Consider the following 13156-nt stretch of genomic DNA (forward strand, 5'->3'; position numbering starts at 1 on the left):
ACCGGGTGTAAGTGGTAGAGCATTTGACCGCAAAATACAGAGTGTAAAATAAATAATCAGCCAGGATGTACTGGGTAACACAGGGAATATAGCTAATATTTTTTAAATTAAAAAAATTTTTGTTAGTGGGGTAGATAATCAGGCTTATTTACTTATTTATGTTCGGAGGCGGTACTGGGGACTGAACCCAGGACCTCATGCATGCTAAGCATGTGCTCGACCCCTTGAGCTATCCCCTCCCCCACTGCCTTCATCTTAACACTTGGGGAAATCGAGGCTCCGAGAGGGAAAGTCACTTGCCTACACTTACTCTGGTTAGTAAGTGGTGGAATCTGGACACAAGCGTGAGTGCTTTGTCCTTTCCATATACTGCACCTGCCAGAACCCCTTATCAGGCCCGCTCTGCTCATCAAGCCACCAGGAGCCAATATAGGGTTGTGACCAAAAGCCTGGGCTCTAGAATTGAATCTTACTAATCATGTGGCTTTGGATATGTCTGTAACCTTTTCATGATTCAGTTTACCCAACTGTATAATGGAGATAAGATCTGTATAAAGGAACCCTGGTGGGAGGGGGGAGAGTATAAAGAATGAGCATGGCTGTGTTCCAATAAAGCTTTATTTAAAGACACTGCAATTTGAATTTCATGTCATTTCCATGCATCACAAAACATTCTATTTTTTCCCCCTCACCATGTAAAATGTAAAAAACCCTCTTGGCTCACAGTTGGCATGGAAACAGGCCAGACCTGACCTGCGAGGTTGGCTTGCCAACCTCACAAAGATGATCTTTAAAGGCCCTCCCACCTTTGAGAAACTGAGACTGTGAGTCACCAGCAAGGGTGAGGCCTGGGTTTGTCAGAGGAAAAGCTTTTCCTTGCTGCTCAGAATAGTGTTATTTGCAGAAAGCCACTCTGGAGAGTTTTGTCAAGCTGGTCCAAAATGCTAGGGTCTGGGATGGGATGAGTCAGCCTTGAGGATTAAAGAGAGAAAAGGAGACACTACAGTTCTTCTCAGGTGCTCTCCCTTTCTCCCTGGCCTGGATCCCAGTCTTACAGCCCAGCCGACCCTCAATGGAGCTGGATTTCTGCATAGTCCGAGTGGGCATCCTTGGACCCCTGAGTCTCCCAGGGCCTGTGGCCTGGAAAGTTGAGGACAGCATAATGGAGCTCCTCTTGGTTGTTCTCATAGTCTGCATCTTGAGTGGAGGCTTTGGGTCCTGGACAACTGTAGGAAACATAATAGGGCTGCTTCTGCTTATGCCTGGATTCCTGGGGGTGAGCATCTGGCGGAGGGGGCCGGGAAGGACTGCTTGGATTGGCTTTCCGTTTCTGAGCCTAAGAGAAAGATGACCATCACTCGTTCACTCATCCCTTCAACAGATGCTTGAACACCTACCACCCACCAGGCACTGGTTGAGGAACTGGGATCACATCAGGCAGTCAGTAAAACAAAGTCCCTGCCCTCTCGGGGCTGGCCTTCCCTCCCGGGGCAGGAATAAACATAAACACATTAAAAAAAAAAAAAAACCCCACAAGTGTATTGTTTAAGCCTGCCGGCCTGTGGTTCTCTGCTATGGCCACCCTAGCAAACTAAGGCGGGCAGACTGGTGTAACCACCACCGCAAGATACAGAAATGTTCCATCACCACAAAGAGCTCTTTCCATCCCGAACCCCTTGCCACTACTAACCTGTTCTCCGTCTCTACAATCTTGTCATTTGAGAGTGTTATATACTTGGAATCCTGTGTATGCGACCATTTGAGACTGGCTCTTTTTTTTTTCACTTTTTTTTGGGGGGGTCCCTAAGCTCTATCCAGCCAGCTATATATCATTTGTCCCTTCTGATTGCTGAGTAGTATTCGTGGGGGGAGATGTACCTATTTGGGTTTCAAAATGATATCAGATAGAGAGAACTTGACCTGATGAACAGGCAAGAGTGGAAGCTGAGAGGACACACAGAAGGTGGCCATGGTGTCCAGGTGAGAGCTGTTGGCGCGCAGACTAGGGAGAAGGGGGGAGAAGTGGCTTGAATGGATTTTAGAGATTTGCTGATGGATTGATTGTGGGGTGACAGAGGAAAGAGGAATAAGAGATGATTTAAGGCTTTAGGCTCAAACAGCCAGGTGCTGTTTGCTGAGATGCAGAGGATGAAGGAGAAGGGTTAAGTGGTACTCAGTTTGGTTTTGGACAGGCTAAGTTTGAGATGCCTATTAGACACCCGGATGGAGAAGCTACCTAGACAGTTGGCTATGAGTCTCAAGTTCAAGGGTGAGTCTGGAAGACATAAATTTTGGATTCGTCAGCATATATATGTTCTCTCCTGAATATATCCAGCATTTATTGAACATTTGCTAGGTGCCAGGTACTATTCTAAATGTTTTACAGGTAAAAAATGAAGATGTTGAATATATCTAGAATGATCCTAGGTGATTGGTATGATTATTATTCCCATTTTACAGTTAAAGAAACTGAGGCACAGAGAAGTTAAGTGACTTGTCCCAGAACACACAGCAACGAAAGCAGGAATTAACCCAGGCAGGCAGACTTCAGAGCCCTGCCCTTAATCAACACCAGGACATACTGCCTCTCAGTGATATTAATCACTGTGACACCATTAATTATAATTAGTAATGTCCTTGGTGGTGGTAATGGAACAGCTGCTACATATTGAGCACTAACAGATGTCATAATCCTCAAACCAAGTCTCTAGGAGGAAGAAATGGAGGCATAGAGGCAGGGAGTGATTTGGTCAAGGTCTCATAGATAGTTAAGTGCCAGAATCAGGATTTGAATCCTATACCCAGATTTCCCCTGTGATGTCTCTCAGGCAAAGGGTGGGGGCCGGGCTGGGGAGGAGCGGGTACAGGAGTCAGAGAAGGGGAAGAACAAGCACCACTCACTAGGAGGCCAGGTTTAGGGATCACGTTGATGTAATCCAGAATCGTGCTCCTCCGTGAGAGTCTGGACCGCAGAGTCTCTCCCGGGGCCGGGGCCGCCGGGGCCGCCGGGGCGGCCGGGGCCGGAGCCGGAACCTCTGCCTGGGTCCGTTTCTTCCGCAAAGTCTTCACGCTGAGGAAACACCCCGCAGGTGTGGGTCCTGGCCCCGCCCCTTTCCCGGACCTCCGATTCCCACCCTCCATCCGTCCCTGCTCCCGCCCCTAACTCACGCGATCGGGATGAGGCAGAGGAAAAGGAGGGTCATAAGGCCAATTGCTACAAACACTCCCTTGGAGAGAAGTTTCTTTTCACCTGCACAAGGAAACCGCGCAGCCTTCTCAGCCTTTCCCGTGCACGCGGGTCCTGGCGTCCACCCGCCACTAGGCGCGCAGGCTGCCGGCTCCCATTCCAGAGGTTTTACCTGCAGTCCCTTCCCATTGACTTCTTGGGAACTCCGCTGCACCCCAAGCCCAGGTGTCAGGCTTTCCAATTTAAAGTCCCCCCTCTGCAGCCCCAGCCATAGGCACTGGTGTCCTAGTTCCTAGCTCCTGCCCCAACCACACACGGAACCCTGTCCCTGCCCCGCTCAGTCCCCGCCTCCACGGGACGTCTAGTTGCCCCCTGACCTGGCAGCAGCAGGACCCTGGCGCTCTGGGCCCCGTGGACATTCTGAGCCTCGCAGCTGAGGCTGAGGCCAGAGCTGAGCCCCTCACTGAGGCTCAGGGAGCTGTTGGCCCAGGGCCCAGCCGAGCTGGAGTTGACCATGTAGGAGGCGTTGCTGGAGGTCCCCTCCAGCAGCCCCTCCCCTAGCCGCCAGCGCAGGGAGGGGGCCGGCTGGGCCCGGGAGGAGCAGCTGCAGTGCAGACCCTGGTCCTCCCAGGAGCAGGAGGGTCCCAACAGCTGTGGGGGGTCTGTGGGGAGGGAGGAGAAGGGTCAGCGGTCCCTCTTCCCTCCCCTGGACCCAGGTGTCCTGCCCCCAGTGGTCCCCACACTCACAGACCACAGAGAGGCTCAGAGAGAGATACTGGGAGCCCAGCGGGTTCTGAGCTTGGCAGGTGAATTCTCCTTCGTGCTCTGTTTGTATCTGAGGCAGTTCCAGGACCCCAGGGTCTGAGGGCTGGGAGGGGCTCAGAGTCTGTCCCCCTCGGGCCCAGCTCAGCCGGGCTGGGGGGTTGCTGTGAGTGACACAGAGCAGACGCAGGCTTTGGCCCTCCAGGACCACAAGGGATGTGCCATTCCTGAAGTTTTCCAGGACTGAGGTGGGGGAGAGGCAGGACAGATGCACAGCTGAGGGTAAGGGGACCCCCTCGCCTGCCGATATTCCAGATGCCTGGGCCCCCAATTTGGCACTGAGATGCCCTGGTTCCTCTGTCCCCCTTTCCTACCTGTCCTGTTTGCTTGGGAGACCACCACTCTCAGGTTCTCTGGGGCATCTGAAACAGAGATAGGGCGCTGGCTCTAAAGTGGCCGGGACTTTCGGTCTGGGCAAAGTGAACGTCCCTGGGGATGAAGGGCTGGGAGGGGGCGGGAGGACTGACTCACCCACAGAATGACTCAGTGCTGAGAGACCCAAGGGAACAGGCTGGTGGGAAGGGAGGGTCCCTACGACATTGTGATTTAGAATAGAAATAGATATTTGGTCTTTGTCCCTATTCCTGGCACAGAGCTTCTAAAACTCTCGGAGTTCCTGAGTGGTCGGTAAGAGTGATAAAAGCCTCTTGTTATTCATAACAAACCCCTTGCAATCACCCCTGAGTTTATGTTAATAAGGTGACTTTGGAAGCACCTAGGGTGGGGGAGCGGGCTGGTTGCCAGGGCAACCAACCAGTGATTAGAGGGTTAGAACTTCCAGCCGTGCCCTGACCTCTGAGGAGGGGAGAGGGGCTGGAGCTGAGTTCAGTCACCGATGGCCAATGATTTAATCAATCACGCCTATGAAATGAAGCCTTCATAAACTGCCTTCCCCAAGATGGGGTTTGGAGAGCTTCCTGGTTGCTGAACACATGGAGATTTGGGGAGAGTGGTGCCCGCGGAGAGGGCGTGGAAGTTAGGTGCCCCTTCCCTGTATCTTGCCCTATGCCTCTCTTCCATTTGGCTGTTCCTGAGTTATATTCTTTTATAATAAACTAGTGATCTAGTAAGTAAAATGCTTCCCTGAGTTGGTTTTATTTTTTGCAGTTTAAATTTAATTTTTTTAAATTGAGGTACTAGGGCTTGAACTCAGGACCTCAGGCATGCTAAGCACACACTCTACCGCTGAGCTCTGCCGCACCTCCTCCCCTCCTCTGGGTTCTGCGTGCTGCTCCAGGCAAGTGATCGAACAAGGAGGAGGTCATGGGAATATCTCCAGCCTGTTGCTGGTCGGTCTGAAGCACAGGGGACAACCTGAACTTGCAACCGGCTCTGAAATGGGGGCGGGGCCAGTCTCATGGGACCGAGCTCTTCCCCTGCGGGACCTGATGCTCTCTCCAGGTAGACAGAGTCAGAACTGAGCTGACTTGTAGGACATGCTGCTGATGTTGGAGCATTGCTTGGTGGTGTGGGAAAATCTCCCACATCGCAGCTGGAATTGGAAACCTTAATCCCTTAGGCCCCGGGCGGGGGGAGGGTTCTAGTTCTCCCTAGAGCTCTGCGACCCGGTCCTGGGTCCCTTTCCTCCTCACGTCTCCCCCTCCCGAAGCCAGGTCCCAGCTGATCACACTCACACTGCACAGAGAGGTCCAGGCTGCGGCTCTGAGCGCCAAGCCTGTTCTCGGCTTGGCAGGTGTAGCGGCCTGCATCCTCAGCCTTCACCCCGGGCAGCACCAGCTCCAGGGTTCTGGAGCCGGAGGGGTGGGACCAAGAGAGGACTCTGTCCTCCAGGGCCCAGCTCAGGGTGGCGAGGGGCAGGCTATCAGCGGCACAGAGCAGCCGCAGGAACTGGCCTTTCTGGACTTCCAGATGTGGGCTGTTTCCCCACAGCTCCAGGGCTGCAGAGAGAGAGGCAGAGAGAAAGCAGAAGGGCTGCAGGAGGACCACCATTCCCCCACGCCCCGACACCTTCAACAGGCCCTTGGTACCTGACACATTGGCCCGGGAAGTGCTGACAACCAGGTCCCTGGGGGCGTCTGCAACAAGATGGAGAGCTGGCTTTGGGGAGGAATGCTGACTTCCTCCTCACCAGAGAAAACTCCCTTGGGGAAAAGAAAGTGTGACCATCCTCCAGGAAGACGAGAGACATGAGTGCCAAAGATGCGCTTGTGGACAGGGGACCAGGTGGCACCCCCACTCCCCTCCCAGGGTGGGGGCAGCATCGTGAGACTCCACGCCTTCCTCTCTGAGGCCTGAGAGGTGCCCAGCATCGCCCCGCTGCATCGCCCCATCTCCCCATCCCCCATGCTGCTTGCACACCCTGATGTCCCTCCCACCACCAAACTCACAGGCCACGCTAAGTCGGACCGTTTTCTCTGTGCTCACACCCTTTCTGGAGAAGTCCACTCGACAGGTGAGCTCAGTGCCGTGATCCTGGGGTCTGGGTGTGAGGGTGAGCGCTGAGAAGTAGGAGGTCCTTGGCCCTGCCCCATGGGAGGAGACGGCAGCCCCCGTCCAGGAGAAAGTAGGGGCTGGGCATTCCTCGATGATCCGGTTAAACACACAGATGAGTGTCACCTGGTGCCCAGGCTCTAGGGTCTCTGGTATGTAGACCTCTGGCTTCTGTGTCAGGGCTGGGATGGAGGGACAGAGACTGGGATCCGAGCCCCAGATGGTCACCCATGGTCCATTCCCCATAGTCCCTCCCCAGTTTGAGAAGCAGAAGATGGCGAGGGAGGGGGAGGGGGATGTCCCACCCTACTCCAGCTGAAGCTGGTTCCATACCTGTCACCTCTAGGTAGAACATGTTCTCCTTGAAATTATATTGGACATAACTGCCTCTCTCCAACCGAAAGAAGTACGATGCTGCGTCCTCCATCTGTACGTCTCTGATCAGCAAAGAGCAACTCTGGCTGAGATTGCCAAGGAGCTGGAATCGGCCCTGGGTGTCTTTTCGCACCTTTTGGTCTGGCTTGTTTGTGGCCACTGGTGGATCAGTGTGTGTGTTGGCCGGGTCTCTGAACCAGTAGCCGTGAGCTGGGGTGGCGTGAGTCCAGCCTCTTGGAGGATAGGTGATCAAGGAGCAGGACACGACCACGCACAAGCCTTCCTGCACACTCACGAACTTCGGCACTTGCAGCTGGAATTTGGGGTACAGAGCCCCTGACCCTGGGGGGAGTCAGAGGCTCAAGCTGTAATCCCAGCCCCACACCAGCCCCCAACCCGGACCCCTGCCGGCCCCGCCATCCACTCACCGCCCCACAGCACGGCCACGAGTAGTGGCAGGAGCATCTTGGACCCGCTCTGGGGCAGGACGCTGTGGCTGGCCTTAGGCACTGGCAGAAGGCGGAAGCTGAGCCCCGGGGGGTACTGATGCATGAAATGAGCTTCTGATGCTCAGGCCCACAGACTCCCTCTCCTCTTCTCCATAACTCTCCTCAGCCCCATCTGGCCCATTTGAACTCATTCTTTCCTAGGGGGCCTGCCTGGCGCTGGGGCTCGCTGAGCTGGTCTCCTTCCGAGTCATCTCCTGGGGAGGGAGGGAGTGGAAGGTCTGTATCTGGCCTTGGGGCTTGGCTCTAGGTGGGTGGAAGGTGGGGGCTCTCCCACTGGGCTCTAGGTCGTTGGAGAAGCAGAAGTGAAAGTCCCCAGGTGGCCCTGGTGGTGGGGGCGGGTGCAAGGCAGGGTGGATTTCTGGGAAGGAAGGTTGGGGGTGGCATAGGGCTGCTCTCGCCAGGTCAAAGGCAGGATGCTCAGTTAAAATTGGCTTTCAGATAAATCATACTTTTTTTTCCCCAGTATAAGTCTGTCCCCAGTATTGCATGCAGATGTGCTAAAATGATTCGTTGTTTAGATCTGCAATGCAAAGTTAACAGGGCAGCTTGCATTTTTATTGGCAAAATGTGGCCACCCTAGGCTAGTCTCAGTCCCACCCCTTCACCCTCGCTGGTGGGCTCTCCCACACATGGTCACCCAGGAGCAGCCACCCTCCAAGCCCTTAATCTGCTTCCCAGTCTCCTCTTCTTCCGTCACACAGTTGGACGACACACACTTGTAACACCCGTTGTGCTAAGAACACAAACATCCAGAGGTGATGCTGACGGTGGGAGTTTTGGGTAATGCAAGGGGAGGGGGTCATGGAGTGGGCAGGATAAACTCCCCCAGAAGTTGACTGTTGTTCCCCTCACCTTGAAATAACGCTCTGTTTCGGCCACTGTGAGACACTGGGCTTGCCCGCTCGACCTCCATGCCCCTGGGACCTTGTGTGCAGCAGGAGTCAAGCCATCTAGGGGAGGGTATGTAGGTAAATCAGACACAGTGTCTGACCTCATGGGGATCCAGCCTGGTAAATGAAGTTCCTTAGAAACAGACAGACACCAGGTGCTCATAAATGCCCCACCCCCCACCTGCCCAGACAGATGTTCCTGACGGGCCCAGGGGAAGTCAGGAGGGGCCCCCTGGAGGAAGTTACCTGAAGCTGTTTCCGTCCTCGAATCCACTGTATTAGTCTGCTCGGGCTGCCATAATTAAACACTACTGAATGAGCAGCTTAAACCACAGAAACATATTACTTCACCGTTCTGGAGGCCACAAGCTCAAGATCAAGGTGTCAGCAGGGCTGGTTTCTTCCAAGGCCTCTGCTTGACGTGGAGATGGCCGTCTTCTCCCTGCCTCTTCACCTGGGCTTCCCTGTGTGTGTGTCTGTGTCCTTTACAAGGACCCCGGTCGCATTAGACTAGGATGCTACCCTACGACCTCACTTCAACTGAATTATCTCTTTAAAGACTCTATCTCCAATTATCAATAAAGTAAAAGGACAACGCACAGAATGGGGAAAAATTTGCAAAATAAAAGACCCCATCTCCAAACACACATTCTGAGATACTGGAGGTTAGACTTCAATGTGTGAATTTGGGGACAGGGGGGATACAATACAGCCCATAACATCCACCCTCCTCTTTACTCTGATCCTCTGTCCCTGCTGCCCAACCTGGGCTTTCTCTGGGAAAAGCAGGTTCCCCTCTACCAGGGGAGCTCTAGCGTCAAGGGCATCACACTCGTCACTCCATCGTCCAGTTCACAGAGGAAGAGAAGGGCCTCTCCCAGGGAGGAGTGAGAGGGAGGGAGCTGGGGACTTGCCCTAAGGAGCTGACAACTGAGGTCCCAAACCCCAAAGCTCAGACCCAGCCTCCCTTCTGCCTCTGAGCATCGCTGTGCCTCTGTGGGGCTCACGGGAACAGGAACCAGGAGGGCAGTGATGTCTCAGTCCTGTGGGTTTCTCCAACAGAAACGGTGCCCCATCAGCCAGGAAAGGGAGAGAGGACCCTCTGCTGTCCTGGGGCTGAAAGATACCAATCCGTGACTCCCCATTTCCTCCAGGCTAACCCAGAGGTCTCACACCCCACATCGATGAATGTGGGCCACCCTCAGGATCAGATATGCCTTCAAACCTGAGAGCTGATCCTGAGATGTGGAGGTGAGGAAGCCCCCTGAACCAGGCGAGGATGGCTGGGCAGCTCTATGTCCATAGCCAGGTGGCCTGAGAGAGGTGGAAACAGAGTGGCACCAGGAGACCCTTCAGTGACCCCACTTGTGGACCAAACCTTCCCCTTCTGGAGACAGCTGCCAAGACATTCCTGGAGGTGGTTCTGAGACCATCAGCTCCCCTCCTCTGCTTTCCCGGACACCCTGAGGGTTCTTAGGGGTTCACCCTCTTCACAGGAAGGGTTCTTCAAGGACCCAACCTTTATTACTGACCATCCTGCCCATCCTCGTCTGATTGTGCCTCCATCCCTCCATCACTCAAACTGTTCTGTCAAGATCACCAAAGATCTCCAATGGCTAAAACCCACAGAGATTTTCTACTCTCATCTCACTTGGATGCCACCCTCTCTGTAGCATTTCATGTGCTCAATCACCCACTCCTTCTCGAAACACTTCATTCTGGCTTCAGTGTCACCTAGAGCTGCTATCTTGCTCAAGTCCAGGGGCACCATCTGCACAGTCTGTGTGAAGGCACCTACCGAAGTCAGGTTGCACATAGCATACAGAGGACACCATACTGCTGACAGATTCACCTTGACAGAGAATGACTATCCAGGTCCGTGCCACCATCATCCCACATCTGAATGAGACAAAAGCTACTGATGATCAGCCCTGCTTCTATTTTTGCTTACTCCCTAGTGCCCTCTCAGCACAGCAGCCAGGGTTACTTTTTAAATATAAATCAGACCAAGTCACTCTCTTACTCAAAGTCCTCCCGTTATATTTAGGAGAAAATGCAACCTCACCATAACCTATGGAGCTTGACCTGATGTAACCCCCCGATGACCCACCCCCAAACTCGCTTTCAACCCACTTCACTTCTGCATTCCCACCAGCGATCCCCACTTTGTTTCTCACACCGACCAAGTTTGTTTCCACCTCGGGAATGTGACCCTTGCTGTTCTGTCTTGCAGGAACGTTCTTCCTGTAGCTGGTTCCTTCTCACTTTCTCAGCTCAAAGACCTCTCTTTTGAGAAGTCTTTTCTGACTTTACAACCAAGTCGTCCCAACATTTCCCCATCTGTGCACTTTTCTGAGTCTTTGATTATTTCGTTGGCCTCTGAACTTCCCACTTTTCATCAATGTGACCAGAGCACTTCCCCCCTCTACTTCGCAATTGCCTTCTCCTTTAAGCCGCCGTTCCCCCACCCTTGGCCAGACCACAGACTAGCCGCTACCTGAGTCCTTGAGAATCTTATTTGGTCGTCCTCACACCTATCTTCTCTGCCTAAGAGTGCTCAGATTTTCTCTGAGTTTATTCTTTAAAAAAAAAAAAAACAGTCTGGGAAAAAGGGGAGGGTATAGCTCAGTGGTAGAGCGCATGCTTAGCATGCACAAGGTCCTGGGTTCAATCACCAGTACCTCCATCAAAAAAATAAATAAAAATAAATAAATTACCCTAATTACCTCCACCTCCAAAATAGTCCTTCAGAAGAAAAAAAGTTTTTTAATTAAATAAATAAATAAACCTAATTACCCTCCCCCCACAAGCAAACACAACTCTCCAAGCCTCTGGTCTCCCTTTCTCATTCAACAGATGTTGGGCACATGCTCTGTCTCTGTCCCTGAGATCATGAAGAAGGCAAAGGTAGATACTGAGAGAAAGTGAGATCGGGGTGGGTGGGTATCAGGTGGGAGAGGTTGGCGGAGGGGAGAGAGGTAGACAGGTAGGTAGGCCGTTCAGGATTCTGCCCTGGGAGCGGTGCTGGGTGTGGGTCTGAGGACTGGACTCAGGAGAAGGGACGAGTGAAGGTCAAATAGGCAAGCATCCCAGTGGTGAATGAAGAGTCCGGGTCTGGCTGTAGTTGAGACCCTCAAGGTGCTGAGGAGCCTTTGTTGGGGGAAGGGAGTAATCAAGACATTCCCTGACCAGCGTCTTCTCTGGATGCACCTGTCCCAGTTCCCTTGCATAGCGCTCGTGCTGCAGTTCAGAATTCTGCCTCCAGGGGGCGCTCCATTTCCCTAGCATAGACTGACCCTTGTGCCCCAGTCACCAGGATCCGTGCTGTCCAGAGTTTTGATCCGACTGCCCTTCTACAGGGGATATTTCTCAGATTCTGGACACATTTGAAAATGTTGCTCGTCCAAAAAGGCTGCATGCATTCTCACTGCACTTACAAATCATGATTCTGCCCTTTTCATTGCACTGCAGTACAAACTGGTTTCTGCCAGGGGAAGCGTATCAAAGTAATCTGTCACCGCAATCATCCCACTTCCCTCACTGCAAACTCACCCTTCCTCAAATTTAAATCACTTCAATATCTTATCCAGAGAAAATTCTAATTCGAAAAGACACATGCACCCCAATGTTCATAGCAGCACTATTTACAATAGCCAAGACGTGGAAATACCCTAAACGTCCATCGACAATTAGATAAAGAAGATGTGGTATATATATACAATGAAATACTATTCAGCCATAGAAAAAGAATGAAATAATGCCATTTGCTGCAACATGGATGGACCTGGAGATCATCATTCTAAGTGAAGTATGTCAAACAGAGAAAAAAATACCATATGATATCACTTCTATGTGGAATCTAAAAAAAAAAAAAAAAGATACAAATGAACTTATTTGCAAACCAGAAATAGACTATCACACATAGAAAACAAACTTATAGCTATCAGGGGGAAGGTGGTAGGAAGGGATAAATTGTGAGTTTGAGATTTGTAGATACACACTACTATATATAAAATAGATAAAAAAAAAAAGGACCTACTATATAACACAGGGAACTATATTCAATATCTTGTAGTAACCTATGAAGAAAAAGAGTGTGAAAATGAATATATGTATGTATATGGATGACTGAAACATTATGCTGCACACCAGAAATTGACACAACATTGTGAAATTACTATACTTCAATAAAAAAGAGTGCAAGTTAAAAAAAAATTTTTAAATAAAGAGTAAAGTAGCCCCTGCTGGCAATGACAGCCAGGCCCCGGTGTTCCCCTATTGAACAGAAATGATTTTAAAAGGACCTGAGACTGGTAGAGAGCATAGCTCAAGGGGTAGAATGCATGCTTAGCATGCACGAGGTCCTGGGTTCAATTCCCAGTACCTGTCCCCAAAATAAATAAACCTAATTACCTCCCCCTCAAAAAAGATTTAAAAAAATAAGTAAAAGGACCTGACACCTGACAAAGCCGCTCTGTGACTGTGATGAAACAATAGGAGTGATACTTGCTGTAGTCACGTCTCAATACAGACCCAAACAGGAACACTGTCTGAAACACAGAGTGACCAGATACCCCTTTATCTATAAATGGCTGCTGATTATTTACCAATTACAGCTCCAGCCTTTGCTACAGACTGCTTGCTGTGTGCCTCTCTCTGACATTCATATGTTGAAGCTTTAACCCCTGATATAATGGTATTTGGACATGGTGCCTCTAGGAGGTGATCATGTCATGGAGGTGGAGTCTTCATGAATGGGATTAGTGCCCTTATGAAAGAAACCCCTCAGAGCTAGCTCCTTATCTCTTCCACTGTGGGGAGACACAAAGAGAAGACAGTGCCTATGAACTAGAAAGATGGCCCTCATCAGACACTGTTGTGCCAGTGCCTTGATCTTGGACTTCTCAGCCTTCAGCAGTGTG

At 51.6% G+C, this 13156-nt stretch overlaps 1 protein-coding gene across 11 annotated transcripts; it reads right to left on the minus strand.

The window, feature by feature from the left end:
* Window positions 1-600: 600 nt before the first annotated feature.
* Window positions 601-10817, minus strand: SIGLEC10 (sialic acid binding Ig like lectin 10). 11 transcript variants are annotated; one of them, XM_064489727.1, is made up of 13 exons: window positions 10418-10814; window positions 10033-10133; window positions 8197-9548; window positions 7264-7538; window positions 6794-7177; window positions 6358-6642; window positions 5644-6045; window positions 4324-4371; window positions 3935-4192; window positions 3565-3849; window positions 3169-3250; window positions 2902-3070; window positions 601-1336 (listed from the first exon to the last, which is right to left on the minus strand). In XM_064489727.1, exons 4-13 carry the CDS (start codon window positions 7385-7387, stop codon window positions 1070-1072), a joined length of 2304 nt encoding a protein of 767 aa, XP_064345797.1. In that variant the 5' UTR covers window positions 7388-7538; window positions 8197-9548; window positions 10033-10133; window positions 10418-10814; the 3' UTR covers window positions 601-1069. The 11 variants fall into 11 exon arrangements, 9 of the variants coding, with proteins under 9 accessions (XP_064345797.1, XP_064345798.1, XP_064345794.1 ...); XM_064489728.1 differs by having other exon boundaries at window positions 8197-9350; window positions 9460-9548; window positions 10033-10814; XM_064489724.1 differs by having other exon boundaries at window positions 8197-10133.
* Between the last annotated feature and the right edge of the window lie 2339 nt (window positions 10818-13156).

Source organism: Camelus dromedarius, chromosome 9 (genome assembly GCF_036321535.1).
Source record: "Camelus dromedarius isolate mCamDro1 chromosome 9, mCamDro1.pat, whole genome shotgun sequence".
Taxonomy (NCBI): domain Eukaryota; kingdom Metazoa; phylum Chordata; class Mammalia; order Artiodactyla; family Camelidae; genus Camelus; species Camelus dromedarius.

Bases quoted from the DNA above. Each gene is read 5' to 3' on its own strand.
- SIGLEC10 (XM_064489727.1), bottom strand. From the start codon at position 7,387: ATGCATCAGTACCCCCCGGGGCTCAGCTTCCGCCTTCTGCCAGTGCCT. The intron at 6,046-6,357 runs GTGAGTTTGGTG...ATCTTGTTGCAG, and splicing joins GGTCCGACTTAGCGTGGCCT to ACGCCCCCAGGGACCTGGTT. The intron at 3,850-3,934 runs GTGAGTGTGGGG...CCCTCCCCACAG, and splicing joins TCTGAGCCTCTCTGTGGTCT to ACCCCCCACAGCTGTTGGGA.